Below are 25,864 nucleotides of genomic sequence, written 5' to 3'. Positions count from 1 at the left end.
TGTTGTGAGACTTCTTACTGTGCCCACCCCAGTCCAACGCCGGCATCTCCACATCACGGATACACTGATGGAGAATTTAGCACGGCCAGTGCACCGAATGAGCATGTTTTTTTGGACTGTGGGAAGAAGCCGGAGCACCCAGAGGGAACCCACGCAGACACTAGGAGAATGTGCAGACTCCACACAGAGAGTGACCCAAGCCGGGAATCGAACCCAGGTCCCTGGCACTGCGAGGCAGCAATGCTTGCCACTGTGCCGCTTGTACATTGACACTGAGTTTTCTGTCTTTTATAAAGGTGGATGGTCATTGCATCCCTTGTGCAGTGAGGGGTGTTTTTTGTAGTTTGGTCCATTTTTTGAACCAGTGCTAATATTAATTTAACTTGTCATGTATGTGATGAGGGATTACTTAGTTTGAAAAAAAAATGGAGCAAGTGTTTCATGCCTAAAATTGATCTCACTCACTTTAATGGACATAATATTGACCTCTAAAGTTTAGATGAGGGAGGAAGATGCTTATTTTGAGTGTCACTTTATCTTTAAGATGCTATTTTCTTTTCTTTTTAAAGGTGTATTTAGGAGTTTACAGCAGTCCTATTATATCAGCTCCCAGGACCTTCTCACAGCTATGGACTACTGTGAGGAATCGCTGCAGGAAATTGACATCACCACTTTTCTGCAGACACTTTGTGGACACATCCGATTGTTCCGTGAAAGCCATGACTTGCAGCTTTGGAATGATCATGAATCCAACCCTACAACGTTTGTGATTGGAGGAGTCGAGCGTGAAGATGAGAGGGTGCAGAGGGGTGTTCTTGCATCTACTTCAAGGTAACCTGTTTCCAGTTCTCAGCTTATCTCCCAGCCGGAACATTTTAATTTAGCTTGGACCAACGGTGGTATTTACCAGCTGTCTGCTAATGTGGGTCTGATTCATAGGTCGCAATAGCAGGTTAGCAGCATCAGGGTTAAAAATCCTGCCTTAAAGTAATCTCTTACATTCAAACCTTTTAAATTGTGATGAGTAACAAATAACTTTACTGAAATACTATAAACGCATGTATATAATTTCTCTTCACTTATACTGTCCAAACTATTGTAATTTACTTTCCTGTGCTAATTTGATTGTTCTACTGATGGTGTCATCGGAGGTATTCTAAATCATTGAGTTAAAATATTGTGTCCGGTTTTAAGTGTCTTGCTTTACAAAGAATTTTCGGTGATCACTTGCTAACGAATGTGTTTGCCCACCTGAGGAACTCTGTGTTACTGGTTATGGGTTCTGTGGGTCCTTGCGTGGCTGATGAGCCCAAATCTAGAGCCACGTCTTCGAATGCACCCTTGGCAGGTGTTTCCAGGAAGTGGGTTCAGTCCTTGGACTCTAGATTGCTGGTATTCCTTTCTCAGACTCCTTTTCCACGCCTCCTTTTGCTATCAGGTGTCCTCGAAGCATTGTGTCCCTTCAATCAGGACGTTCCCCCAAATAAGTCTTTTTTGACAAAGTGTCTCCCAGGTATTGACATCTGTGTTGCATTTCTTGAAGTAAGCCTTTGAGGTGTCTATAAAGCGCTTCCTTTGTCCTCCTCTTGTTCGGGAGCCTTCCTTGAGCTGGGCGAAGAAGATTTGCTTTGGCAGTCGGGATTCTGATGTTAGTATGCCTGTCCTCCCAACTGATGCAGAGAATCCATCTCAGACAGCATCAATGTACCTCTCCAGGGCCTTGAGATGGTGCCTGTACATAATCCAGGTTTCTGAGCTGCATTGAAGATTTGATTTGATTTATTATTGTCACATGTATTAGTATACAGTGAAAAGTATTGTTTCTTGCATGCTATACAGACAAAGCATACCGTTCATGGAGAAGGAAAGGAAAGAGTGCAGAATGTAGTGTTCCAGTCATAGCTAGAATGTAGAGAAAGATCAACTTAATGCAAAGTAGGTTCATTCAAAAGTCTGATAGCAGCAGGGAAGAAGGTGTTCTTGAGTCGGTTGGCACGTGATCTCAGACTATTGTATCTTTTTCCTGATGGAAGAAGGTGGAAGAGAGAGTGTCTGGGCTGCGTGGGGTCTTTAATTATGCTGGCTGTTTTGCCGAGGCAGCAGGAAGTGTAGACAGTCAATGGATGGGAGGTTGATTTGCGTGATGGATTGGGCTACATTCACGACTTTTTGTAGTTCCTTGCGGTCTTGGGTAGAGCAAAGACTGCTTTGTACACAAGGATCTTAGTGTCAGCATGAATGTTGAGGTCATCCAAAGGCGACGCTCACAGATTGTATCCAATGTTGGATATCTGCATCAATGTCAGCCTTAGATGAGAGGTGCCCCCCCCCCCCCCCCAAACAAGGTAGGGGAAACGTTCCATGTTTGGAAGTGTTTTTCCGTTGACCTTGATGGAGGGAGAGACCAGACTTTTAGTTTGGTAAAGGACTTGACTCTTCTTGAGGTTGAGGCTGAGACCGATTCTTAGGTATGCTTCAGCAAATGTGTCAAGCATGGCTTGCTGATTCTTTACTGAGAGAGTGGAAATGGTGATATCATCCATATACTGAGATTCCACAAGCGATGTCAGTGTTGTTTTCGTCTTGGATTTCAATTGGATGGGGTTGAAAAGTTTTCTGTCCATCCTGTAGACGATGTCCACTCCACTGGGATACTTGATCTTACCAAGGTGAAGTGTGGTAGTGATTAAGATGGAGAAAAGGGTGCGGGTGATGACACATCCCTGCTTGACTCCAGTCTTGAGCGTGAAGGTATCTGCCTTATTTCCGTCAGTGAGGACTGTCGCCGACATTGTGTCGTGGACGAGTCGGGGATGTTGATTAATTGGTCTTTGGACAGCCGACCTTTGACAGGGTCTTCCATAGCATTTACGATTGACTGAGTCAGAAGCCTTGGTCAGATCGATGAAGGCCGTGTAGAGTGGTTGATATTGCTCCTGGCATTTCTACTGAAGTTGTTGAACAGTGAGAATCATATCCGCTGTTTCACGGTTTTGTTGGAAGTCACACTGGCCTTCCGGAAGGATTGCTTCAGAGACTGGGAGAAGGTGGTGTCCAGGTTGGAGGAGAAGTCTTCTTTGGACTCATCATTGGCATCAAGGGTTGGGGCGTAGGCACTCACGAGCGTTTCCTGCTGGTTCTTGGCAAGTTGTAGATGGAGGGTCATGAGGCACTTGTGAACACAGGCAAGGAGATTTGAGAGTCGTGTGATGAGTTTGTTCTTGATGTCGAATCCAATTCCATGTGTCCTGGGCTGATCCTCAAGTTTTCCCCACCAGAAGAAGGTGTAACCACCACCTTCTTCCCTCAGCTGCCCTTTGCCTGCTCTTTGGGTCTCTTGCAGGACAACAATGTCAATGTTGAAGTGCCTGAGTTCAAGGGCAACAAGGGCAATTCTCCATTCTGGGCAATTGTTTTGCTCATTATCCTTGAGGCTTCATACATTCCAGGTTCAGAAATTGAGTTTAACTTTGAGTTTCTGACCACAGGTGGATGAGCCTGCTGGATGTGGTTTTCCAGCCATGTTGGAGACGGAACAGACTATTTTTAGGGTACCAATTCTAGCCCTTTCCCGATATGAGGTGAGCAGAGTGGAACCTGAAGAGGGCTGCTCAGTCATGAAAGCTGCCGAAACGCTCTCCTGTTCCTAATCCAAGAGTGAGACGGCTGAATCAAACTTCACCATCTATGTGCTGGTCCGAAGCTAGGGATTTCCAGATCTGTCTCCATCACCCCTCGCTGATCACTGCAGGGTTTGTGAATCAAACTTCACCATCTATGTGCTGGTCCGAACTAGAGATTTCCAGATCTGTCCATCACCTCTCGCTGTTCGCTGGAGGGTTTGTCTGTGTGGGGGTGTATTGGTTTCCTCTAGGTACACACCTGGTGTGGGACATCTTTTATCGTGAGTATGCCATTGCACATCGGCAGACACACAGTCCTTGACATAGGTTAGGTCCAGTTCCAGTGGCAAGAGAACCTCTATGACTGGGCATCTCCTTACTGCTGCAGCCTTCATCCGCCGTCACAGCCATTGATACAGTACAAGTATCTTCCGCCCAATTCACCGCTGAGGTCTTGTTTTGGATTGTGCTTTGTCTGGTTCCTCCCCTCCGATCTTTACTGCCAGGGGTGACACTGCCAGGGGTTTAAGATGCCTGTCGGCATCACTCCCGGGATCAATGGAATGTTCACGGCAAGGTGGCAATCCAAGGAAAAGTTTAGATAGGATGTTAAGGCCATGGAGAGGGTATAGAAGAGATTGTCTTCTATTGAGAGATTCCTGGAGTTTTAGTTTTGAGAAAGGCTAGAGAAAGGAGGTGATCATATAGAGATATTCAAAATTATTGGAAAAACCCATTCCCATTGCTAAGGAACTAGAAGATGGCATGGTGGCACAGTGGTTACCATAGTTGCCTCACAGTGCCAGGTACTGCGTTTAATTCCAGCCTTGAATAACTGTCTGTGTGGAGGGTCAGTTGGCCTCCTTTTACACTGTAGGGATTCTACGAAGACATAAATTTACTATCATCGCTAAAAAATTAAGGACAATGTTAGGAGAATTATTTTTGACAACTGAACAGGCTGAGAAACAGAAGTGTAAGGGGAATCCAGATAACGTTTAAAAGGGGATAAACATTTGCAAAAGGAAAAACTTAGAAGAATATTGGGAAAGGGCAAGAGAATGGAACAAAGTGGCTATCTCTTTCAGAGAATTGGCAAAGCTAATTGCCTCCACCCGTGCAGCAAAACATTAGGGTTTAGGGATGGATTTCCGGAGAACAAGGCAGAGGCTCTGCCACCAATGGTGAGATAAAGGGAGGGGTGGATCAGTTAAAGCCAGAATATAAAACTCTTGCAAACTTACTTCAAAGATAGTAAATGATGCATACTGACAGTATTAACTGGCTGCTATTGTGCATCACTTCAGGCTTTTGAATTTATCATTGGATTCCTCAAGTGTTGAACGTAATCTGCTCATATCGGAATCCAAGATCTAACTATAAATTTGGCAATTATATTTAAGTCAAATTTGGGATTTGAACACACATAGCCACATAGGACTTAGGAGCAGGAGTAGGCCATTTAACCCTTTAGCCTACTCTGCCGTTCAAGAAAATCATGGCTGATTAGCTCAATTTTTCTGTCTCCACCCACCCCACCCCCTCCCCACCCCCCCCCCCCCCCCCCACACACTCACACACACACACACACACACACACACACACAACCCCCCGTAGCCCTTGGGGTTTATCTTATTGATAAGAAATCCATTCAGAATTTAAACAGAATGCAATTAATTTGAAAATTTGTTTTAATGAGTCCTGTGGCAAGTAACATTTGCATCACACAAGTGCCAGGCATCTCCGAGGGAAAAACTATCAATCCCCCCTTGACGTTCAAAGGTATTGTGATTGCTGAATCCATCACCATCAATATCCTGGTGGTCTTCATTGACCAGAAATGTAATTGAACTAATAAATACAGTGGCTGCCAGGCCAAGTCAGAGGCTGGGAATTCTGTGGTGAGTAACTCACCCCCTAACTCCAAAGCCTGTCAACCATCGACAAGTCACAAGTCAGAAAGGTGATGGAATAGTCTCCACTTCCAATGGTGCTCCAACACTCTTGAAGTTGAACACACAGCAGCCCATTTGATTGGCATTCCATCCACCATCCTCACTGATGAAGTGTGTACCATTTACTTGATACATTGCAGCAACCTGCCAAGGATTCTTAGATGGCACCTTGCAAGCCAGCAACCTCCACCATCCAGAAGGACAGAGGCCTGGAAACACTGTCACTTGCAAGTTGTCCTCGCAAGCCACACACCATCCTGACTTGGAAATATGTTGCAGTTCCTATGCTATCGTTGGGTCAAAATCTTGGAACTCCCTTCCTAACAGCACTCTAGGCATACCTACACCAGATGGACTGTGGTGATTCAAGAAGGCAACTCACCACCATTCAAGGGCAACTAGGGGTCAGCAAATATTGGCCTTGTCAGTGACACTCATGCCCCATGAAGAATACTGACGAGCCTTACTCTTGCTGAAAGATAACAAGAACATGAGAAATAGAAGGATAGGCCATACAGGCCCTCGAGCCTGCTCCACCATTCATAAGATTGTGGTTGTTGTTCTACCTTAATTCACTTTCCCATCCTTTTGCTATATCCCTTGATTCCCTTAGTATTGAAAAAAATCTATCAATTGAATTTGCTTAACAACTTGAGCATCCACAAGTGCTAAGCTGGGTAATTCCTAAGGTTTACAATCCTCAGACACAAGACATATCTCAATCCTAATTGGCAGACCCGTTGGCCTAAGACTAGGATCCTAGTTTCTCCAACCCCACCAAGTCCTTTTATATGTCTTATTTTACATGAGCAGGTTTTATACTTCCCACTTACTGGGGTTGATTTCACCATTTTTTTTTCTACATAGGCAGAATTGAAACTGGGAGAGTTTCAGATCCGTCTTTTGAGTGTTTTCAGACCTCCCCATACACACTGCCTGCAAAATTTTGAGCAAGTCTGTTGCTCGCTGCAGACGGAGCTTAACGCACCTGAAAGCCTGCAGAGGGAGGTAGTGCGTGTGTGCAGGTCTCTGATGCTGCACATGCGCATTAGCTCTGACAGACAAAGAGAGGGTTGTCAGGCCCCTGCTAGTGCAGGCCTCCTGAAGCAGTCTCCCTCATGCCCCGACACCCCGGCAATTGCGGGGGCCCCCGACCCGACCCCCGATACAGTCCACGCCGACCCCCCTCCCCCGATGCCCAGACCGATCGCAGACCCGCCACCCTCCCCCCACCGTTTGCTGCAGAGTGGTAGCAGGCCCCCTTCCCCCCCCCCCCCCCCCCCATTTGCCCTGCCACCCATTGGCCCTGCCCCCACTGGCCTCACACTCCGGCCTCTCCCCCTGTTAGCCCTGCCCCCTGGCAGTGCTTGATGGGCACTGCCCAGGTGCCAGGGTGGCACTGCCAGTCTGGCACTGCCTAAGGAGCACCCCCTTTCCCTCCGCCTCCCCAGGGGGCCTCAATGGCCTCCGGTTCCAATGGCGAGGCCAACCCGACTGCTCCCTGTTCATGGGGAGCATGTCTATTCCTCGCTGGTGTGAACCTTTCCTGGAGAGGTCATAAGGGGGGAGCGGGGCCCGGACGATTGAGCGCCGGGCTTGCTCAGCAGATGTAAAACAGTTTTACAGTAAATTTACATGCATTCGCCTGCCTCTCGTTCATTTCGCCGGTTGCGCTGAACACTTTATGCCCAACTTTACCGCCACCTGAAAACAAGTGCAAGGCGATGATAAAATTGCCCCCCCTCTCTCGGTTTCAGTTCTTCTTCCTGAGCTGTGAGCTGATTGTTGGTCACTGTGCACATCAGAGTTTTCGCTGTTTCCTGGCCTCAGTGTTGCTGCTGCTCGTCAATAAGCCAAGGGTGTGGCTCAGTAAGATCTTATTCAGCACAGGGGAATCCACTTGACCTGTACATGACCCAAACTTTAAAAAAATGGACAGAGTCTCCCTGGGTGGTTTTATTTTCCATTTAGTTTCCTCGTAGTTTAAGGGAACTTCTTATCTATGAATGAAGTTTATCAAAGAATAAAGAAGACAATACGAAGGCAATAAACCTAACAATTGTACTAAAAATATTTATGTTCACTTCTAATAAAGGATGCTGCATGCTATCCAAAGATACAACTATGGTTTTGTGGGGTTCTGTCAAGATGGCTTCACTTTTTATTCTTACTATTTTGTTCTCGGAAGTTCACATCCACACTGACATGCTTGAGATATACAGTTTTGACAAACCGACAGCTTGAAATGCAGCAGAGTTTTAAAATAGAAGTAAAGGCCTTTACCTTTAGACTTGCAAATAAATGACTGCATTCAAACTTTAGCGTAGTCATGGTTGTGAAAAGAACAGCAGTGAAGGGTTTTCCAAAGATGAGGGGTTAATCATATGAAGAAAGATTGGACAGTTTAGGCCTATACTCTGGAATTTAGAAGAATGAGGGGAAATCAAATTGAGGTATTCAAGATGATAAAAGGTATGGATAAAGTAGACGTGGAGCAGATGTTTCCACTGGTGGGGCATTCTCGGACGAGAGGTCATTGGATAAGAGGTAGCAAATCTGAAACAGAGTTGAGGAGAAACTACTTCTCCCAAAGGGTTGTGAATCTGGAATTCACTACCCCGAAGTGCAGTGAATGCTGGAACAATGAGTAAATTTAAGGAGAAGTTAGACAAATTTTTAATTGATAATGGGTTGAAAGGTTTTGGGGATAAGGAGCATATCAGCCATGTTCGAACGGTGGAGCGGACTCAATGGGCCGAATGGCCTAATTCTGCTCCTGTACCTTATGAACTCATGAAGGCCTGGGAGTATTTGAATATCAACAAGAATAAGTCGAATCAGACTGTCAAGTGAAGGCGCATGGTGATAGTTTACCATGTGCATTCAGGTAGCGAGTAAAAAAGAAACCTGAAGAAGCATTCAGTGGAACTTAAAATTCTATCCAACCTTCCTCCCTTATTTGTAAGTTGTGTCCCTTAGAATTATGATAGAAATAGTTGATATAAGAATGCTTTGATCCTGAGCAACTTTGCAAATAAAACCATTGTGTGTGCCTTTAACTCTGAAAGATGACAGCATGCGTGAGCACATTTGAGTCACAGTTACGTAGACTTTATAGCACAGAAACTTGCAATCTACGCTGCCATTTATCCACACGAACCTCTTCCCATCTCTCCCTCAAGCCCCATCAGCATTCTTGTCTTCCTTTATGTACTCGCGTAGCTTCTGCTTAAATACATCTATGCTACTTGTCTGAACCACTCCGTGTTGAAGCGAATTCCACATTCTCTTTGGGTAGTGAGGATTCTCCTGAATTCCCTGTTGGATTTATTGGTGACTGTTTCATATTTATGACCTCTCGGTTTGGCCTCCCACAAGTGGAAATATCTTCTCTACGTCTTCCGTATCAACTCCTTTTGTAATTTTCAAAGCCTTTAATATTTCCATTAACGGGTCTGTGACTTGGCCCAGCTGTCTCCGTGATTTCACTCAAATTTGCTCCTGGATCTTAGCGACCGTCGAATCTTCTCGTAGCTTTTTGTTTGAATTGTTACCAAATCAAAGTCTCCACGTCTCCCTGGAAGTTGGTTCATGCTAATGAAACAGTTTTAAATTGCCATATGTGAATTTGATTGAAGCAATAAACTGGAGAAAAAAAGGTGATGAAGCTGATAGCAGCTGGTGTGAGTTGAATTATACTGTATTACTGCTTCATAAATTTCAGCTGGGAGTTACATGCCCTGTGAACACTGTCCTGATCCTGAAATCTCAAAGTGATAAATGACCATTAACTTGATAATCATGTCTGTTCAATAGGCTGACGTGACTGATGTTGCTGCAGCTTTATATTGCCTGGCAAACTGAAATTCTTCTTAAAACTTTCTGAATCAGTTTAAATGCAGATTTCCTTCACCCGATTTTTTTTTTTTGAATTGCGGGTGTGGGGGGAACCTGCAATGAATGAGATTAAATATGTCACAGGAAATTCTCTTGGGGAGAATTTGTTTTGTCCTTGTTTGACGGGTGATCATGTTGTGGGATGAAGCAGTAACTAATCACACTGACGTTTTTCTTAGTTACTGCTTCCATGTCAGCCTTGCTGAACAATATAAAGTGGCTGTGGATATCTCAGAAGCTTCTTGTTATTAATGATTAGCCTTTGTCAGATTGTCAGCAACAATGACTAGTATTTATACAGCACAGTTAATGTAATAAAATGTTCCAAAGCGGTTCACAAAAACATTTTAAAGTGAAATTTGACACCGAGCCACATGAAAAGGGAGAATGAATGATCAAAAGCTAGCTACAGAGGTAAATTTTGAGGAGCACCTTAAAGGAAAAAAGAAGTGGAGAGGCAGAGATGTTTGCAGAGGGAATTCCAGATCTTAGAGCTTTGGAAACTGAAGGTATGGTTGCCAATGGTGGAGCGAATAATATTTGGGATATTCAAGAATCCAGAATTAGAGGAATTCAGATATCTCAAAGGGTTTCAGCAGGTCTGTCAGCATCTGTGGGGAGAGAATAGAGCCAACGTTTCAAGTCTGGATGACCCTTCGTCAGAGGTCTGAAAGTCCCAAAACATTGGCTCTATTCGTTCCCCACAGATGCTGTCAGACTTGCTGAGATTTTCCGACATTTTCTGTTTTTGTTTCAGATTCTAGCATCCGCAGTATTTTGGTTTTATCCCAGAGGGTCGTTGGGCTGGAGGCAATTACAGAAATAGGGAGGCATGAAGTAATTGAGGGCTTTGACAATTTTAAGATTGAGGCATTGCTTAACCAGGAGCCAGCTTAGGTCAGTGAACACAGGAGTGATGAATGGACGGGACTTAATGCAAGTTAGTATATAGTTGGCAGAGTTTCAGATGATATCAACTATCATTACTACCACCACCTCATATTTATATAGCACCTCGATTGCAATTAAACTTTGCTTAACACTTCACAGGCATGAAAACAGACACCACTGCTCAACATATGCAAAATATTTAATGTATGTTCGCACAGACGAATGAACAAGTCATTCAATTTTGGGAGGATACCAGAGAAGTTATAGTATTAGAGTTAGTACTTGGTATTGACTGGGAATGGATCTGTTCTCGATGCAAAGGATCTTGTAAACAATTGTGATGTTTGTATTGCTGGATTTTAATTTCTATAATGACTTGATAATGTTCTGTTATCAGTATAGAGACGGAAGACCTCAGTGAACAAGATTTGAAGAGTGTCCAGTCCAGTGTTGCCTCTCCGGTAACGCATGAAGAACCAAAAGCGAAGAAGATCTATCCAGAATTTTCCCTATCCCTTCTTCAGTCCAGCCAACAATGTGAGGTCTACCCCAACTTGCACAATATCATTCAGGTATTACAAAGCAGCAACTTCCAGAACTCGTATTAATATAAGGACAATAGAGCAATTATTAAAACAGTGCAGATGGAGGAGGGGTGCATCATCATTCTTAAAGTGCTCAGAAATAAGTTTTGAAGGTGGAATGGGAGTATAAGATTAAAGGGATGATATCAAATAAAGGTGAGGCTTTTTGCAAATAATCACATTCAGCACATCCAGTAGCAATGTTCAGTACTGGGCTGATTGGAGTGAAGAATGTATTAGATTTTAACTTGATTACAAATGCTCAACTAATGGTCTTTCATTTGGCAAATCTTTTGATGAGCAGTATGCTTAAAATTAAAATAAGTAACTGGTTAAAATTAATCTTTTCATGTAGATCTTAATTTTTACCTCATTTTTGCTTTGCAACATGTCTTTTCAGGACAAATTCCTTGAGATTGGACGACAGCATTTCAAGACAGTGCCTTCAAACCCTTATTACTTCTTTTACTGTCCTCCTTCAGCTAAGAAAGAGGCAAGTTTGCAATGACCTGAAGCATGCACGATAATTGGGATTTGAGTCAGAGATTTTAGAAAAGAAATGATGTTAGGCTATAATTTGCTCTACTAATGAGATATGCAGATTGTCTGCACTGTAAGTCACAAATCATATTATATGGTTACAAACCGTGGCAATTCCCAAAGAGATATGCAAATCAGCCATTTTGTTAAGGACATTGAGGGACAGATTGACAATGCTGCCTGATTAAAAACGTTATCTGCTTACAAATGGGGTTAAACCTCACAAAGGATGTGCTTTTCCACTTTAATTTTTTCCTTTTAATTTATTCAGGGTATGTTTCATGGACAATGGCAGATTCACAGTACTTAATTCACTTGGCTGTTCTCATTGTGAGTGTTGCGATGATGACTGCTGGCAGGGAACTTGTGCATTGCAGAACTGTAGTTGCGTAAACCTGTCCCGAACTGACAGTTATGTGTGGATTTTCCAACACAGATTATGGGATAGTGAAGAAGATTGGAAAACTAAATTCAATAGAATCTTCAAATCCCTACAGTGCAGAAAGAGGCCATTTGGCCCATCGAGCCTGCACCGCTGACGGGCTCACCCGGGCCCTATCCCCATGACCCCACATATTTACTGTGCTAATCCCCCTGACATTAAGGGGAAACTTAACATGGCCAATCAACCTAACCCGCACATCTTTGGAGTGTGGGAGGAAACCGACGCAGACACTGGAAGAATGTGCAAACACCACACAGACAGTGACCCGAGGCCGGAATTGAACTCTGGTCCCTGGAGCTGTGAGATAACAGTGCTAACTACTGTGCCACCGTGCCGCCCCCAAATTGATCTCAATAGCAGCAGCAGGTCCCAAAACCCACTTCGATAAGTCTGGAGATGAGACCTTATGCATGAGTTTACTTTTCATTTTCTTCTCGAATTGCAGACTAGCATTCTTGTTCATGGAAAACTGATACCATTGAAAGAGGCAGTATGGAACTAGCCTGCATTAGATTCCTTCTGTTGGTAACTTACAAGCGTTACATATGTTTATTGCAGTTTCCCAGATGCGCTCTGTATCGTGCAATGTTAAATCGCTGGTGGGATAGGGAGAGGGAGATACCATTTAAAGGTGGTGTTCCCCATTTGTGATTTTTTTCAGCATCTTGATATAATCTGCTTAGCAACTACGTTGTAAAATTTGTGCAGCACCTTTAACATAGTAAAATAGCCCAAAGGGAAATAGCACCAGGCAAGAATAGGAGTTGGAAGAGACCAGACAAAAGAATTGAGGAGACATTAAAAGGCAGGGCTGGAAGTAGCAAGGTAGAGAGATTTAGGGAGGGAGTTCTAAAGAGTTAAGGCAGAGTCAGTTTAACCAAAGGTGCGGAATCACCAGGGGATATAATTTCCAACCTTTTCTACCCTTTTCCAGATTGATTTCTTTTTAACTAATCTGACAGCAACTTTCTCCAGTATTTGTGGGACTTCTTTTTTTAAAGAACATGCTGTGCTACAATAGTGAGGTTACTATGTGTATTAATGTACAGAATGGGCTATGCTTTCTGGTTTTATTCCCTAGTTTTCCAGCATGTATGGTTTGAAACAAGGTTGGGGATACGCTTTGCTATTTCCCTAACTCTACACTGTTTCCTTTTCAGCAGGATGGATCTGCCTGTATAAAATGTGCGTGTTAAGAAATATCATGCTAACCAGGGAAACACCCGCCCTGTTGAATGCTGGACAATGGCTGCCTGTTAGATGGCAGTGTTCCTTAATCAGAGAAGGATTTGAGAATAATTGTGTCAAATCTCAGTAAGCACATACCCTATCAGCAGCATCAAATTGTTTTTTTAAAAATTGTTAGCTTTATAACTGTTTTCTTCTTCCCACTGCAACAGGTCCCTAACGGGGAATTTCCAGTTCCCCCAGTCAGGACCAATGGCTCTGGAAGACTAAGGAGCTTGTCTCACATGGATGGGGCGAGGGGTGCATTTCTGAGAGGGACAAAAGTCATGTTCCTCTGAATACATCCCCATTCAGAAGGCCCAGACCATTGACCTGTATTTAAAGCCATGTGCCTTTTTTTAAAAAAAAAGTGGAAATCTAATCATGTCTACCAGCATTGACTGAGAAGACCTGGGGCTGCTCTGATTGAGATTTTCTTAAATGCACTTTGTTCCGAAATGTGTAGGAAGAGATTTATCAAGATGGAAGGGAGCGAAAACAGAGTGAAGAAAATGACCTGTCCGAGTTGGAGAATGCAGGAGAGGAGGGTAAGGTGCTTGGGAATTCTGAGGTGTGTCGTGGTTTAATGGTCAGTTGCATTCACTGATCTAATTGATTGTTAGGTTCTGAATCAGTAGTTTACGGATTAACTTGGGGAATGGAGTTTATTCCAGATATTGTGGCTATTGTCTGCATCTACCACTTGCATGTTAAATGAAATGAGTTGACTACAGAGTAAAATTCCAAAATCACAGCCAATAATTTGACTTACTTTCAAACTTAATTTCCTGTTGCATCATAATGTAATTTCCCTTTCCCATAGTAACCTGAATTGTCAGAGTGCTAGTTCCAATTTGAGCAGATTTAAGAGCTGCACTCATTGGGAATTGGTTTAAAGTTTCTCAATTTATCCTGGGAAATTCAAAACCACCATTGTAATGCTGAAGGGCATTACAATAGTCTGGTCATGATTCCTACTCAATGCTAAGATGAAATGATAGTGTTAAAGAACAAAAAAATTACAGCACTGGAACAGGCCCTTCAGCCCTCCAAGCCTGCACTGACTATACTGCCTGACTTAACTAAAACTTCTGACCCTTCCAGGGACCATATCCCTCCATTCCCATCCCATCATGTATTTGTCAAGACGCCTCTTAAAAGTCACAATCGTATCTGCTTCCACTACTTCCCCCCCCCTGGCAGCGAGTTCCAGGCACCCACCTCTCTCTGTGTAAAAAAACCTGCCTCGTACATCTCCTTTAAACCTTGCCCCTCGCACCTTAAATCTGTGCCCCCTAGTAATTGACTCTTCCACTCTGGGAAAAATGTTTCTGACTATCCGCTCTGTCCATGCCCCTCTTAATCTTGTAGACTTCTGTCAGGTCGCCCCTCAACCTCCGTCATTCCAGTGAAAACAAATCAAGTTTCTCCAACCTCTTCTAACATAAAGAATCTTTATAGTGCAGAAGGAAGCCATTCAGCCCATCTGGTCTGCACATGTACTACACCGTCTTCAAAAATATTATTTTGACAGGTATGATTCCTGAATTCCATTGCCAATATTTTAGGTTTGCATCCAGTAACAACCATTTCATTTGGGAGCTGTCAGCTGGAATTTTAAATATTAGGCTTTGAGGTCTTTCTAGGATAAATTAACTTCAGTATTTGCATTGTTGTGACTTCACTTTCTGGAATCCAATAGGGAATACATCTGGCTGTGGCATAGTGACCGAGAGTGATCCAGATCTGGAGGTGGAATATCGGGAAAGATCTGACAAAGAGTTACAGGATATAGATTCACTCTCAGATACCAACACTGTGAATAGGGATGATGATTCGTTCAGTGTTCTTGGGGGAGACTCTTTAAATGAGCAAGACTTTTCTGACCAGGAAATGCCACCATTATTTGTTCATCTTACTTGCTCACTTGGCGGGAAGAAGTGTCACGGACCATTCTCAGTGGAATCCATACCAGTGGAGTCACTGCCTACTTGCCTTGGTAAGTGAAGAGCTTGGTTTTTAAGTGAGAAACTTGGGGAATAATGTGTTCTTGTTGCAGCTTATATTTCAATTTACTTCCATTCCCTGTCATTGAAAGGATGGACTGAAATCCTGCTGACTGGCTTTTATGTGCTATCTATGAGTTGAAGGCTCTTGGCTTTCTCTTTTCCCCTGCTCTTCTACCCGACTGTCTCCTTGTGCTGACATAATATTAATGAGGAGCAGTTTAGATGTAAACCCTGGTAATGTCACTCAGCACAGGAATTATACTTGCTGCACAGTAGTACTATCTTATATAGTGCGGTGGCAGTGACAGTCATTTCAAGTGTTACCTTGTTCATATTATCGACCAGTAATGAGTGGTCAGTATGCACACTAACAGGACCTCTTACATTGTCTGTCTGAGATTACCTGGGGCAGGTGAGTCTGAAATACGTTGGAACTGGTAAATTATCTGTTCCTCCGCGGCGAATAAGCTACTTGGATCTGGAACATTACAAAACTCTTGTACTACCTGGAGCATCGATTTCCCATCCCATTGATGATTGGTTATAACACAGGAAACTCTCTCTAATTGTTGCACTGTTTTCATTTAGGTGAAATTATCAGCTGCCTGGAGAACTTCCCAGTCAAATCAATTGATCTGAATGACCTAGTTGTCACGCTGGACATTTTTGTGCTGACTCTTCCTTTAGAAGTTGAGATTATGCCTCCCCATGTAAACCACCACAGGTAGGTCAAGAATCTATTATCAGTTTTGCAAGCCTCAGCTGTGGAGTACATAGTAATATGAGTGACTATTGCATCTGAGAGAGCAGACAGGACCTCTGTTTAACACCTAATCTAGAATGTTAGCCTATTATGAGCTCACGTCTCTCTGACTCTGAATGAAGAGTGCTATCATTGAGTCAAGGCAGACATTTTGATAAAGTTTCAGATATGATCTTTGATGTAAAGTCTGGGTCACTCTTCTGGAAAACAATCCAATGAACAATCAATGCTTTTAATAAAAGGTCACAGGGTGACATGGTGGCAGAGATGTTGGCACTGCTGCCTCACATCACCAGGGACCCAGGTTCAGTTCCGGGCTTGGGTGGCTGTCTGCATGGAGTTTGCACTATCTGTGTCTGCGTGGGTTTCCTCTGGGTGCTCCAATTTCGTCCCATGCTCCAGAGATGTGCGAGTTAGGTTGATTGGCCATGTTAAATTGCTGCTTAGTGTCAGGGGGATTAGTAGGGTAAATACATGGAGTTATGGGGATAGGCCTGGGTGGATTGTTGTTGGTGCAGGCTCGAGGGACCAAATGGCCTCCTTCTGCACTGTATGGATTCTATGATTCTAACATTATGACACAAAAACAGAGATTTCACCCATCATGATTTCACTGCTGAATTTCCCCATATGAGCCACCCAGTTTAATCCCAGTCTGCTTCTCGCTCCCTGTATTCTCTAATGTGTCTCTTATCAAGCATGAACTCCCTTTCAAAAAAGTGAATGGACTATGCTGAGCAAGTTCTGACAAATAATTTCACGATTTAACTGCCCTCTGTATAAAGGCATTTTATCCTGCTTCTCCTTCTTTTGGTGATCATCTTACACATGTAACCTTTGTTGTTGTCCCCCCAGCCGGTGGAAGCAACTTACTAAAACATGTCTAGTCTCATGAGCTGCATCCACTATGAGGCCGCAGTAATCAGACAGCTGGTAACACAGTGTTGTCATTTAGATTGTGTATGTGGGTGTGTAGCAATAAGTGGAAATCCATTTGCTTGCCCAAGCTGTGCTTGAGTTATAGAGTTGTCCGAGACATGAGCAGATGTCTGTGTGTGATACTCAATTTCAGGCTACATTGACTTTGTAGTACTTTTCTCAAGGAAAGCTGTGCTATTGCAGATTGATTTGTGTGTGTAACTCTTTGCAACATTCTCACCATCCCAAGGTACACATCTGAAAGCAGCAGCTCTATGAACCGATCACCAGGGCAACCGTCGTCATATCGATCTGATGACGAGATAATGCAAAATATGGATCGACTTGTCTCTACCACAGATGAAAGGTATAGTCTGCTGAGAACTAATTTTAAAATAATTTATCCAGTTGCGATTGTTGCTCAGCATGTTATCAGAATGTGCACAATCTATTTTACTATCTAGGGGTGACACAGTGGCACAGTGGTTAGCACTGCTACCTCACAGTGCCAGGGACCAGGGTTCAATTCCCGGCTTGGGTCACTGTCTATGCAGAGTCTGCACATTTCTCTGTGTCGGTGTGGGTTTCCTCCGGCTGCTCAGGTTTCCTCCCACAGTCCACAGATGTGCAGGTTAGCTGAATTGGCCATGCTAAATTTTCTCTCAGTGGACCCGAACAGGCGCCGAGTATGGTGACTAGGGGATTTTCACAGTAACTTCATTGCAGTGTGAATGTAAGCCTACTTGTGACTAATAAATAAACTTTTAAACTTTATTTAAATTTGGGATTGTCAGTATGAGCCACATACTGTTTCCAAAGTGAAAAATACAAAATATCAGCAGTATATCCCAGAATAAAATATTAAGCCGACTGTACGAAACTCTGCTGTGGTTTGTGAAAATCTTTTGCCAATGTAATATTCCAATCAAAAGTGATTTATTTTCCACCATATGACACATGCTAGCAGTTTGCACCACAAGAATTCTTGTTCGAGGCCATGCCTAGCTTAGAATTTCAGGTTTTCTAACTGACTGACAAACAGGACTCTTCAAAATATGATCTTAAGGAAGGAATTAATTTAGTAACAATTGGAGACAGTGCTGAAGATTCATAAAGAATGCCAGTAAAGCCTCAGCGATACTTACCCTCATCATTTATCTTGCCTTTCCAGACTTTACCCCAAACCTCAGAGCTTTGAGTTTAATTTGATAGACTTTTGTGTTAAACTTTATCTTATTGAAAGTCAAAATGCAAATTATACGGCTTACTATACTACACTTGGGCGTTAATTCCTAGAAGAAGTTTTTTTTTAACTCATTCAAGGGATGTGGGTTTGCTGACTAGGACAGCAATCAATGCCCATCCCGAGATAAAAGCAGATTACTGCGGATGCTGGAATCTGAAATCAAAAGAAAAAACGCTGGAAAATCTCAGCAGGCCTGGCAGCATCTGTAAGAAAACAGCTGATGTTTCGAGTCCAGATGACCCTTTGTCAAAGCTCTTTGTTCTATCAACTAGATTGTTGTTGTACAAATGATCCTTCAGTTTACCTCTTTTTGTTTTATTTAACTTGGAGCGAAAGTAAAGCTAATGGCTGTGTGGAAGCTTCATATGGACTTCACAGAATCATAGAATCCCCACAGTGCAGAAGGAGGCCATTCAGCCTATTCAGTCTGCATCGACAATAATCCCACCTGGGCCGTATCCCCATAACCCCACATATTTACCCCACTAATCCCTTTAACTAACGCACTCAGGGACACTAAGGGGCAATTTAACATCGCCAATCAACCTAACCCGCACATCTTTGGACTTGAAATGTGAACTGTTTTCCAGCATTTCTGTTTGTATTTCTAATGATCTGTGGTTGTCTGTGTTTGCTCTTTTGCTACCAAAAAGTGGCTTTTGCTACCAAATAAACCTGTTGGACTTTAACCTGGTGTTGTTAAACTTCTTACTGTGTTTACCCCAGTCCAACGCCGGCATCTCCACATCTTTGCTCTTTTGTGTCAGCCTTTTTGAAAATAGACATCAAATTAGCCCCCCCCCCCCCCCCCCCCCCCCCCCCAATCTATTGATTCCCTCAGAAGTGCCTCACAAATCGCCTTTTTGTCTTTCTCAGCAACCTGGGGTAAGTACCATCTATGCTTAAAATACTCAGCAGGTCTGACAGCAGCTGTGGAGAGAGAAACCGACTTAACGAGCTATATTTTCATGGAGGAAACGAGAAACTTACTGGCTTGGCATTATATTTTTGTTCCAGAGTGGTAGTGTTTCTGAAAACTTGGGTAGTCATTCAAAATACTTACTATTTTTGCTCACCCTCAGTTTCAGGTCCATTTATTTTCCACTTTTCATGTTTTTTCATTAATCACCCTGTTGCCATTGTGCTAACAAAATCATTGTTTTACTGATATGCTCATGCTCAACTGTTAAGTCTTTTTCCAGGTCTTTCATCGCTGTGTTTTTAACATGTTTCTGCATTTTTGTATTTATCCCAGTGAACCCTTTCTCCCTACTCTGGAGAAAGTGCTCCCTGCACTGGCCACTTTCCTCTTTATCTTATTTTTAATTTGTTAATTTCTTAGTCCAAAGATGTGCAGGTTAGGTGAATTGGCCATGATAAATTGTCCCTCGGTGTACCCGAACAGGTGCCAGAGTGTGGCGACTAGGGGATTTTCACAGTAACTTCATTGTAGTATGAATGTAAGCCTACTTGTGACTAATAAATAAACTTTACCTTTTTTAGGTCCATGTTTGTTTAGTTAACACTCCTGGTCACGGGAAGGTGCTTTTCCTGCATGTTCAGCATGATACCTTTAAAGATGTTTCACTTCTCTTGGGTGAAATATTGCAAATAATTCCCCTCCATTCGTGTCATTCAGTTCCTCCCTCATTGCATTCAATTTAATTTTTTCAAGGTTATGTCCCTGGCTCCTGGTCTTCAATATTTCTGACAGCCAGATCATATTAGTAATTATTTTTCTGTGGTGGCTACAAAACTCACTCCCCCTCCTCCACCATTCTAGTGATAGGAAGAGTTATTTTTCTTGTGTATTTAATGAGCTAGGAGGCGGAAGAGTACTTCCAGCACCACTCCAACCTTCAAGCAAATCACAACCTCTCCTCGCTGCTACAGTAGCCAACCCCCACTGCACCAGCCCCACTGCCCCAACCACAATCCTGAGCCCCTGGACCATGATCTGCCTCCTTCCCATCACTCCACTCTGCACCCACCCCACCAAGCACTGATCTTCTGATTGCTAGGCTCCCAACCTCCCCAATCCTACCGTAATATCCTGCTTCTTCCATTTATATTTCCAATTAATATCGGCAGCAAGAGACATCCATCATGAACTTGGCAGTGTTCAAATTGTGACACTTTAAGTCTGGCGATCCACAGAGACCAAAAGGGAGCCAGCATTTCTCTGGAGGAAATGTGGCCTTCTGCTGCTGGCTTTCTTATCCACCGCCTACCCAGACAGACAATCTGGCCAGCTGTCAGTCGGGAAATGGAAGAAGAAAGTTACGATGAGTTCCTGTGTTAAATAATTCCTGGGATTTCTTGTCACCCTCCCCTGGCAACTGTGCTCCTCGCTCCCTCCCTGCCTTCCCATAAATTTGGGCCTTGGTTTTTTTCCCCCAGTTACTAATTAGACTGATTAAAGTCTCCCACTAAAATAGCTTTCCTGCTTTTTTTAACTGACTTCCCATCTCTTCATAGTGCAAATTATCCTATTTATTCTGTACAGGGAGTCCTTAGCAGACTCCTGTTTTAGCTTGATTTTTTTTTTAGTATTCAAGGACCCTAACTATAGCAGTTCATTTGTAAGTTACTTTCTTCCACTGGATCACTTCTTTCATCGCCAAGGTGACCCTGAAACACAAGGTTAAATCACTTCCCTTTTTATCCAATCTGTCCTTTACTAAACACTCTTAAGCCCTGAATGTTTATGTTTATAGTTTATTTATTAGTGCCACAAAAAAGCTGCAATGAAGTTAATGTGAAAATTCCCTAGTTTCCACACTCCACTCCTGTTTGGATACACTGAGGGAGAATTTAGCATGGCCAATGTACCTAACCAGCACACCTTTCGGATTGTGGGAGGAATCCGGAGCACCCGAAGCAAACCCACGCAGACATGGGGAGAACGTGCAGAGTCTGCACATAAAGTGACCCAAGCCGGGAATTGAACCCGGGTCCCTGGCGCTGTGAGGCAGCAGTGCTAAACACTGTGCCACCATGAGTATTGTATTTATTTTCATCTTCAGTAGTGTTTCTGAAACTCCCACCACAGCTTTGTTCCCCACAATTGCCTTCCTTTGCTGCCTTGACGTTCCTTGCAAGTATTTTTCTCCTTTGTTTAAATGCTGCCCCTCTATTTTTTTTGTACCAGCCCTCATTTTAAAGAAGAATTCCCAGTTGTTTACGACTGCAGTATTGCTGCACTTGCACCGTACTGTCGGCTTAATTCCTGAATCTCATCGCTTGTGGGACCTTGCTTACACTTGAAGATATTTCATTGGTTGTGCTTTGGGGCATCCTATCATTGGGAAAGGCATTCTGTAAATGCAAGTTCTTTCTTTCACTCACATAGATGGAGGGGAAAATATTGTAGGCTGCCACAATGTGTAATCTCCATATTAAAACACTTTTTTAAATTACCATTCTGCTTATTGGACACTCCTTTGGTGCATACATAGGCCTTTACGGAATGTCTTCAGTGCAAATCACCAATAACTTATTTTTGTTCTTTTGCGCTATTAGGGCATTTCTTCCTAACTATGGGGGGAAAAGATTGGAGGACTGATATGAAGTTTTGGCTCCTTAAAACTAGTCAATGAAGAAGATCATGTAGTTCTTGTGAGGTAACAGGTTAAAGAAAACTCCCTTTTGTATCCACCTTAATTTGAATTGGTCAAAGAACTTGTCCGAATGCATGTGATTGATAAATTTATATTAAAAACTTGGCTTACTCTATTACAATGAACCGTGACATATTGCCCTGGAACAACTTACTTGTACATAAGGGAAATCTGCAATAAGCTGTACCAATCTCTTCTGACTTCAATCAGATCATATATGTGAAAAGAGTATGTGACTAGTCCAAAGCATAAGGAGTGGAGTTTCCTCTTTTTGCATCTGAGGCAATAGGATCTCTTAAGCACTGATATTCCAGGAGAACTGGGTAGGCAGGAGCTCTTGCCCGTGAGGGAGCTCAGCTAATTGTCCCACTATTTAAATGAAGGGATGGAAATCAGGCAGTTTTTTTTGTGCTCTTATGCTCCGGCTAAACAGATTTTCCTGTATCCATTGTGTCAGGACGATCCAATAACCCAGGTGCAGGAAATCTGCTGCTTGGTGTTTACAGGATATGTCTTTTTAACTGATCTCTGTCTTAAGTAGATGTCTCCACATCCTTGAGCTTTTGTGTTACTTTATTTCAGGATTGCAGAGGCTTTGTGTGACCCGCTGTCCAAGCTGCCCCCGTTGCACAAACAAGCTGTTCTCGCTACAATGGAGGAGGTATTGTCAAGAAACAGTAATTACTGAGTTGTAAGCAATCTATTGAGTGCTTTAGCAAGGTACACTGGTTCCATTAGTTCGCCTTGTATCAGCATGGTGCAGAACTCATAGTTCTAAGAGTTTGGAATTTTACCCATATTTAATACATTCCGGTGCAAAGTACAAAAGTTGTGTTAAGTGTCCTCCATCCAGTTGCTTTTTACTGTATGATACCTATCAAGAGGCAGAATTTCCTACATGTTTCCCATTGTCCCTGCTTTAGCTAATAGGGATGAAAAATGAACGCTCCCAAGAGGATCAAGGTGAGATCACGGTTTCTGCTAATGTTTTCAGATAACACCCTCACGTTTTAAGTACATGTAACAATAAGCGCTTGCATTTATGTTGCGCCTTTTAACATATAAAAATGTGCCAAAGCACTTCACAAAAGTATAATCAGACACACGTTATGCCAAACCAAATGAGATATTAAGTGAGGGCACAAAAAGCTTAGCCAGAGAGGTGGATTTTACATAAAGCGTAAGAAATAGGAGCAGTAATGAGGAATTCCGTTCATCGGGTCTGCTCCGCCATTCAGAAGGATCACGGCTGAATTTTTGGATTTAGTCCACATTCCTGGCCACCAGGAAAAACCCTTAATTTCATTAATGATTAAGAAACTATTTATCTCCATATTGGATATGCTCATTAACTGAGCATCCAGATCCTCTAGGAAGAGAATGCCAATGATTCGCGGCTCTCATGGAATGAAGACATTTCTCCTCATCTTACACGGCTAATCCACAGAACGGTTGCACCATAGAAGGAGACCATTCAACCCATTGTGTCTGTCCTGGCTCTTCAAAGGAGCAATTTACCTAGTTCCATTCCCTTGCCTTCTCCCCCTTTTCAGATAATGAAACAATTCCCTCTTGAAAGCATGAACTGCCTCCACCACACAGATTCTCTTCCCTAAAGGACATTAGTGAACCAGATGGGTTTTTTCGACAATCAGAAATGGTTTTGTGGTCATCAGTAGATTGTTAATTCCAGACATTTTTTAATGAATTTAAATTCCACCATCTGCTGAGGCGGGCATTCGAACAGGGGTCCCCAGAACATGAGCTGTGTTTCTGGATTAATAGTCTAATGATAATACCACTAGGCCATCGCCTTAACATATCTTCCTGCTTTTGTACTGTTGTGGGAAAAATCCACTAGTAGTCAGACTTCGAGATTCAGAAAATACGATTTATTAAACGGAGCTCCGTGGAGACAAGGCACATGTCTGTAGCAAACCTTCTCTCACTAGTATGTCGGGAGCGGTTCATTTTTATACCCTTTACACAATAGGTAAACCGGTGATTCGAACATTATCACATCGTTTAAGTGAGTACAAGTAGGTATAGGCATTTAACATTTTATGAATGGGTACATTTCCTTCATGTTTAAGTGAGTACAAGCAGGTATAGACATTTAACATAATATGAATGGGTACATTTCCTCATGTCTGTATCTGTCAATGGTCAGTTTTGTCTCATTCAGGTGCTAATTAGTTTCCTCGCATTCATATTTTCCCACGTTTCCCTAACGTTAATCTAAGCTCTTTGTTTCGGGGTTTCCTTATCTTAAAAGATGTTTTGACCCTTGGCTTGGCTTCCTGAGGTGTTTGTTTGCTATGAGTCACTGTCTGTGATTTGGAAATGGCTTGTCTGTTAGGTTTTGACTTAGTGATTTCTGAACAGCAGGAGCCTGTGTCTGCTCTTTTGGCTTCTTTCCCAGTTAACCCTTTATGTGCCAGGCAGCCATTTTAAAGTGTGCTTTCTTGTATTGCCATTTTAAAGTGTGCTCCCTTGTATTTTTCCCCTTACAGTACTCTGTGCCCTTATCAATAAAGCCCAGGACAATGCATGCTTTATTAATCATGCTCTCAACCTGTCCTGCCATCTTCAATGATTTATGTACATATACACACAGGTTCCTCTGCTCCTCCACCCCCTTTAGAGTTACATCCTTTATTTTATATTTCTCCGTATTCTCCCTATTAAATTGAGTCACTTCACAGTTCTTGGCATTAAATTTCATCTGTCACTTGTCTACCCATTGCTCAAATCTGTCTGTGTCCTTTTCAAGTGCTACACTATCCTCCTCACTGTTTACAATATTTCCAAGTTTTGTCTCATCTGCAAATTTTGAAATTGTGCCCTGTATGCCCAAGGTCTAGGTCATAAAGATTCATCAGGATGAACGGGAGTCCTAACACCAGCTCCTGGGAACTCCACTAAAAACTTTCCTGTGATCCAAAAAAAATCACGATCTTGCTGCTTTCTGTTTACTGTCACTCAGCCAATTTTGTATCCATGTTTTATTCCATATCCATTATCCTCATACTTTGGCCCTAGTTCTGCAATCTCCAGTTGAGGGAAGCAGCATCTCTGCATCCATCCTGTCAGAACTACTAAAAATATATATATGCTTTTCAATAAGATTACTTCTCATTATTGAAAACTCCAGACAATATCGGCCCATTCTACTTGACGTCTTCTCATTAGGCAGCCCCCTCATCCTAGGAATCAATTTAATGAACCTTCATTGAGCCCCCTCTAAGGCATGGACATCTTCTGTTAATGAGACTAAAACTTTACACCGCACTCCAGGTATGGTCTCATCTGTAGATCTATATGATGAAAGTAAAAATAATAGAAAAAAAAAATTTAAAAATATAAATATAATTGAACTACAAATATAATTGCTGCAAGACCTTCATACTTACGCTTCTCATTGCAACAATGGCTAACATGCCATTTTCCTTCCAAATTACTTGTTATACCTGCATGTTAACTTTGTTATTTGTGTACAAGGATCCTCAAATCCTTCTGAAAACCAATGTTTACTAGTTTCTCAACCAAAGCAGAAAATGCTGGATAATCGCAAAGTCTGACAGCATTTTGATTTGATTTATTATTGTCACATGTATTAGTATACAGTTAAAAGTATAGTTTCTTGCGGGCTATACAGACAAAGCATACCGTACATAGAGAAGGAAAGGAGAGGGTGCAGAATGTAGTGTTACAGTCATAGCTAGGGTGTAGAGAAAGATCAACTTAATATGAGGTAGGACCGTTCTTGTGGAGAGAGAACGGAGCTAACATTTTGAGTCTGGATGACCCTTTAGAGCTCCTATTATTGGATTCTCACCTTTTGGTAAGCAATTCTGTTTTCCATTCTTCCCACTAAAGTGGATAATTTTACACTGCCCCACCTCCTTGTCCATTCATTTATCCTAAATCCCTTTGCAGTCTCTTGGTGCCTTCCTTATAGCTTACTTTCCCACCTAGCTTTGTAATGTTAGCAAACTTGGATATATCATTCTCAGCCCCCTCATCCAAGTCATGGATATAAATTATAAATAACTGACGTCCAAGCATTAATCCTTGAGGCATGCTACTAGTTGCATCCTGCCATCTTGAAAATAACTTGTTTATTCTGACTCGGTTTTCTCTCCC

General features: G+C 42.6%; 1 protein-coding gene across 4 annotated transcripts in view; it reads left to right on the top strand.

Annotated features, from left to right (window-relative positions):
• The window catches only part of szt2 (SZT2 subunit of KICSTOR complex), a 195,857-nt gene that overhangs the window by 57,579 nt on the left and 112,414 nt on the right, over positions 1-25,864 (top strand). For all 4 annotated transcript variants that reach the window (XM_078218778.1, XM_078218776.1, XM_078218777.1 and 1 more), the window contains 8 exons: positions 570-831; positions 10,764-10,938; positions 11,351-11,443; positions 13,629-13,710; positions 14,865-15,161; positions 15,760-15,895; positions 17,103-17,219; positions 22,301-22,379. In XM_078218778.1, coding sequence (XP_078074904.1) covers positions 570-831; positions 10,764-10,938; positions 11,351-11,443; positions 13,629-13,710; positions 14,865-15,161; positions 15,760-15,895; positions 17,103-17,219; positions 22,301-22,379 — 1,241 coding nt within the window. The remainder of the gene's footprint in view (positions 1-569; positions 832-10,763; positions 10,939-11,350; positions 11,444-13,628; positions 13,711-14,864; positions 15,162-15,759; positions 15,896-17,102; positions 17,220-22,300; positions 22,380-25,864) is intronic.

Source organism: Mustelus asterias, chromosome 8, assembly GCF_964213995.1.
Source record: "Mustelus asterias chromosome 8, sMusAst1.hap1.1, whole genome shotgun sequence".
Taxonomy (NCBI): Eukaryota; Metazoa; Chordata; class Chondrichthyes; order Carcharhiniformes; family Triakidae; genus Mustelus; species Mustelus asterias.
The sequence above is the reverse complement of the archived record's forward strand: the minus strand, read 5'-3'. Positions and strand labels throughout refer to the sequence as shown.